The sequence below is a fragment of the Camellia sinensis genome, chromosome 1 (genome assembly GCF_055761805.1).
Source record: "Camellia sinensis isolate YWXY chromosome 1, ASM5576180v1, whole genome shotgun sequence".
Classification (NCBI taxonomy): Eukaryota; Viridiplantae; Streptophyta; class Magnoliopsida; order Ericales; family Theaceae; genus Camellia; species Camellia sinensis.
The window spans coordinates 198,962,501-198,965,290 of record NC_138961.1 but is presented as its reverse complement, the minus strand read 5'-3'; the positions used below and the strand labels follow the sequence as shown (position 1 = coordinate 198,965,290).

The window sequence follows — 2,790 nt, the reverse complement described above, 5'->3', positions numbered from 1 at the left end:
AATTTTACACTCTTATCAATGTTAATGTTAATATGTTAATGTGAATATTTACATTGTCAACAAGCCGAGCCGGGCCGGGCTCGCCCTGGGCAGCGTGCGGGCTTCGGGCCGCCCACGGGCCACAGGTCAATTTTACATTCCTATCAATGTGAATGTTAATATGTCAATGTGAATATTCACATTGTCAACGGGCCAGACCGGGCTCGCCCCGGGCAGCCCATGGGACGCGAGTCAATTTTGCACTCTTATTAATGTGAATGTTAATATGTCAATGTGAATATTCACATTGTCAACAGGCCGGGTCGTGCCCGTCCCGGGCCGTCCACGGGCCGTGGGCTAGTTTCGGACAGCCACGGGGCGCGGGCTAATTTTATACTCTTATCAATGTGAATGTTAACATGTCAATGTGAATATTTGCATTATCAACGGGTCGGACCGGGCCCGCCCAGGGCAGCCCACGAGCCGCAGGCGGGTTTCGGGCCGGCCACAGGCCGCGGGCTAATTTTACACTCCTATCAATGTAAATGTTAACATGTCAATGTGAATATTCACATTGTCAACGGGTCGGGCCGGGCCGAGCCCGCCCCGACCCGGGCCCGGGCTTCGGGCTGCCCATGGGTCATGGGCCAATTTTACACTCTTGTCAATGTTAATGTTAATGTTAATATGTCAATGTGAATATTCATATTGTGAACGGGCCGACCTGGGCCTGCCCCGGGCGACGGGCTGGTTTCGGGCCGCCCACAGGCCGCAGGCCAATTTTACACTCCTATCAATGTGAATGTTAACTTGTCAATGTGAATATTCATATTATCAACGGGCCGGGTCGGGCCTATTTTTTTGGCTTGTGGGCCGACCCGGCCCGACTCGAATTTTTTCGGGCACCCACGAGGATCGACATGAGCCGGGCCCCTACACATTGACAATATAAACATTTATATTGACGGTGTGAACATTCACATTAAGGGTATTTTGGTAATTATGTCACCCATAGAACTTATTGAAACATAAGAAAATAATGTGAACTAAATGGAACATAAGTAGATGAAAAGGGTATTTTGGTCTTCTTATCTCAAATTGGACCTAATGGAATACTCAAAAAGAATATGGGTTGGATGGAATAAAGCTCTTAGAAAATGGATTTATCAAAAAAGCTCCCTATTAAGAAATATAGAACCACTCAATAAAAATTATAAACTTATATACCTATATTATTATTATTATTATTAATTTTTTTTTAAATACATCGAAAATAACGTATAATTCTATATCTACACTTGTCAAGTAACGTAAAAATTTATATAATGTTATTTTATTTGGCTCACTTTCCTTTTAGGAATATGTCAATCACGGGCCCAAAAATCCAAACACAAAAACAAGAAAAAAAAGGAAAACAAAGCAAAACACAAATCATTTTCCACCTACTTTTAATAATTTTCTCCACATCTAAATGAAGGAATAATTTTTGCAATTGATTGAGAACAGGGGTGCCTCAACCCCCGTCTCTCTGTCTCTGTCTCTCCATCTTCATTCATCATGATCTTCTTCTTTAATAGTAGTCTCTTTTGACCATTCCCCCCCCCCCCCCCCCCCCCTTTCTTCCTTTCTTCCTCCCATCTGCATCAAACTTTCCTCCTTAACCCCCCCATTACATTTCTCTCTCTATCTCAATATAAATATATATACACACAGAGACATACCTCTCTGTGTATATGATTAGTGTTATCTATTTGATTATTGGGTGGGTTTTGATCTCTCCATAGTTCTGAATTTTTCATATTTGACAAAAACTAGAAGATGGGTAGCTGTTTGTCTACCACCAAGGTGAATGGCTCAAACAGCAACACCACCACCGTGACAGTCAACAAAAACCGCAAAGATGGCACCAAACCGTCGTCAACAACGACAACCACGACGAATTCGAATCAACAGAAAACGCACGAGAGACATTCTCAACAGCAACAGCAACAGCGCAAGAATTCTCAGCAGATTAAGCCGAAGCGATCAAGCGGTGTTATTCCGTGTGGAAAGCGAACCGATTTTGGGTACGACAAAGATTTCGATAAGAGGTACTCGATTGGGAAATTGTTGGGACATGGGCAATTTGGGTATACCTATGTTGCCACCGACAAGTCCAATGGAGATCGTGTTGCAGTCAAGAGAATTGAGAAGAACAAGGTATTTTTTTTTATTCCCAAAATTTTTTCGAATTGGGTTTTGTTTTTTGGGTCATTTTTTTAGATTTTGTGGTTCTTTTATGGCCTAATTTGATTTGTATAGAGTTGGGTTGATCGGAATTTTCATATCCATGATCTGGTTTCAATTCTTTTTCTTGAATGGTTTAAAAAATTCTGGAAAATTAAGGTCAAACAAGGAATATGTTGCTGCTGAATGATAGTGAATTACTATGAAACTTTCTGAAAATGGGTATTTGGTTCAAAGATCTTTAAAGAGTCTTTTGGGTTTCAATGAATGTTCACCAGATTACTAATTGGGGCTCAGAATAAACGTCGGATGGTCTTCTTTTCACTTCTCTGATCATTGGAGGAGCTGTTATTGTTTGAGAGGGTTTGAAATTTGGGTCTGATAAGATTTCATAGGGTTGGTCTGCTGTATGTAGAACAATATGCAATAGTTGCATGTTTTCTATGAAGCCAATTTTGACCAATTTTAAGGAAAGGATTATGGTTGCAGTGGTTGCTACTTAAAAATAAGCTTTTCTCAATACGAGTAGACTAATGCTATGTTTGGATCTTCGAATTATCAAGGAAAGGATAATGATTTAGAAAT

At 40.9% G+C, this 2,790-nt stretch overlaps 1 protein-coding gene across 1 annotated transcript in view; it reads left to right on the top strand.

The window, feature by feature from the left end:
• Positions 1-1,267: 1,267 nt before the first annotated feature.
• The window catches only part of LOC114305454 (calcium-dependent protein kinase 28), a 6,003-nt gene continuing 4,480 nt past the window's right edge, over positions 1,268-2,790 (top strand). Inside the window, exon 1 of the mRNA XM_028250543.2 lies at positions 1,268-2,178. Within this exon, the coding sequence (XP_028106344.2) occupies positions 1,798-2,178 (381 nt within the window). The 5' untranslated portion in view covers positions 1,268-1,797. The remainder of the gene's footprint in view (positions 2,179-2,790) is intronic.